Source organism: Chaetura pelagica, unplaced genomic scaffold (assembly GCF_000747805.2).
Source record: "Chaetura pelagica isolate M959 unplaced genomic scaffold, ChaPel_1.0 scaffold408, whole genome shotgun sequence".
Lineage (NCBI taxonomy): Eukaryota > Metazoa > Chordata > Aves > Apodiformes > Apodidae > Chaetura > Chaetura pelagica.
This window is the reverse complement of record NW_009954229.1, coordinates 131355-133312: the sequence shown is the minus strand read 5'-3', so window position 1 is coordinate 133312 and position 1958 is coordinate 131355. Positions and strand designations below refer to the sequence as shown.

The following is a 1958-nucleotide window of genomic DNA, read 5'->3' as shown; positions in this document are numbered from 1 at the left end:
CCTGGGGTTCAGGTACAAAGCAGCATTGGAGAGTTGGGGGGTTTGTGGGGGGGGGGCACAACAGACCACGAGCATGGGAAGGTCCCCTTGTGCCAGTGGTTCTTGGGGTGGCACAGGGAGCCAGGTGCTCCCAAAGGTCTCGTGTAATGCTCATCAGCTGCTCTGCCTCAGTTTCCCCACCCTTAGCTGGGACCCAGGGCCACTGCAGCAGGGGGTTGGGGCAGGGTGGATGCCCATGCAGATACCTAAAAATCCCTTCTTGCCCCCCTCAGGGCCATCCCAGTAAGACAAATACCCACACCCCCCCCCAAATAGCTCCTGGTTGCTGTTTGCTGTTCCCCACCCCAAGCACTCAAATCACATTCAAATGTGGCTGCTGCTGGGGTTTTGCATGTGCCTGTGAGCACAGCCTGGGGACAAGGAGCCAGTGCTGGGCACCCACCCCTGCCAGGCTGACCTCACATCCCAAGGTAAGTGCAGCCTCTGCCTCATGAAAAACAACCCCTGGAGCATGGTGGTACAGCCCCCAGTCTGGGGGGGACACTCTTTTGGGGAATGCTGAGCTGCAGGGGGGCCAGGGCAGGCTGTAACCATGGAATATGGCACTAACTCCCTTATTTTCAGCCCCGAGGAGCCCCCGGCCACTGCCATGGATGAGTGGGACCTTCCACAGTGGAAGAAGGAGGTGGAAAGCCTGAAGTACCAGCTGGCCTACAAGCGGGAGATGTCCTCCAAGACAATACCTGAGTGAGTGACCCTGCAGCTCCCACCCCCTGCCCAGGGTCCCTGGCAGCCCCTTCCCCAGCCCGGTGCCCACCCCTCTGCTCCCCTCTCCGCAGGTTTGTCAAGTGGATCGAGGATGGCATTCCAGAAGATCCCTTCCTCAACCCCGAGCTGATGAAAAACAACCCCTGGGTGGAAAAAGGCAAATGCACCATCCTCTGAGGGGGGAGGACACACAGCCCCCTGCCCCCGCCAGCCCCACCACCCCTCGCTGCCCCCCAACACTGAATGTGCACTTTTTTATTAGCTACCATTCCTAATATGACTACCTGAACACAAACCCTACCCTTGTCTTCTTCTTTTTAGTAGTAGATGTGCTTCTTTTTTAACAGAGGTTGCTGGGGGGGGTGGGCAGGGTGGGGGGAGAGGAGCAGCACAGGTGTCTCCAGGCTTAGGCTGCAGCTTCCAGTCCCTCCCCTCTGCCCCCACCACCCTGGCAGCTTTTTCAACTTGTAAATGAACAAAACTTTTATAAAAAAAAAAACCCAAACAACGAAACATTTTTCAGCCATTTTCAATATTCTTTTGTATACTGTAGGATATAATTTTGCAGCAAAGCAGGTATGACAACCACGGGTTTGTAAATGAAATAAACACAACAGTAACTTCATGATGATTTTTTTAATACATTTTTTTATTATTATTTTTTTAAACAAGCAGGTACTTAAAAAAAAGAACAACAAGGATCATGCACACATGTCCCATCCCTAGGTCAGAAAGCCAAAGAAAGCTTCTCCCTTCAGTTCCAGCTTTACCATTTTCCAGGGTGTCCTCTGGACCTGCTAGAGCAGGTCCTTGATGTAGATGTTCCTCCTGACTGCGTTGGAAACCCCCTCGTTAAAGCGGAACCAAACGTCGCTCTTCCCCACGGCCTTTCCCATCTGGCTCTCGATTGACCCTTCCTCTGAGGGCTGAGGGACTGGGAGGGGTTGGGGGAGGAAGATGGAGGTCAAAAACTTGCAGGAACTTGTAACCTGTGAACTTACAACCTGTGCCCAGGCTGGGCAGGGAGTTGCTGCTGGGCACAGTGGTGGGGGGTTCACACAGCATGAGAGGGGTGCACAGAGGACGAGCTGATGCTCCCATGTCCTGGACCCTGCAAACACTTGAGGTACCCACAGTTGTGACCCCCCCCCCCCCCCCCCCCCGTCCCCCCGCACCCCCCCCCCACCGCG

General features: G+C 54.8%; 2 protein-coding genes across 2 annotated transcripts in view; one reads left to right on the top strand and one right to left on the bottom strand.

Moving 5' to 3' along the window:
- The first annotated feature begins 649 nt into the window (after window positions 1–649).
- GNG13 (guanine nucleotide binding protein (G protein), gamma 13) lies at window positions 650–945 on the top strand. The gene is made up of 2 exons (XM_010003549.1): window positions 650–747; window positions 840–945. The coding sequence occupies exons 1-2, from the start codon at window positions 650–652 to the stop codon at window positions 943–945; spliced, it is 204 nt and encodes a 67-aa protein (XP_010001851.1).
- A 620-nt stretch (window positions 946–1565) lies between these two features.
- The window catches only part of CHTF18 (CTF18, chromosome transmission fidelity factor 18 homolog (S. cerevisiae)), a 12560-nt gene continuing 12167 nt past the window's right edge, over window positions 1566–1958 (bottom strand). Inside the window, exon 20 of the mRNA XM_010003574.1 lies at window positions 1566–1694. Within this exon, the coding sequence (XP_010001876.1) occupies window positions 1566–1694 (129 nt within the window). The remainder of the gene's footprint in view (window positions 1695–1958) is intronic.

Bases quoted from the DNA above. Each gene is read 5' to 3' on its own strand.
- GNG13 (XM_010003549.1), top strand. From the start codon at position 650: ATGGATGAGTGGGACCTTCCACAGTGGAAGAAGGAGGTGGAAAGCCTG. The intron at 748-839 runs GTGAGTGACCCT...CCCTCTCCGCAG, and splicing joins TCCTCCAAGACAATACCTGA to GTTTGTCAAGTGGATCGAGG.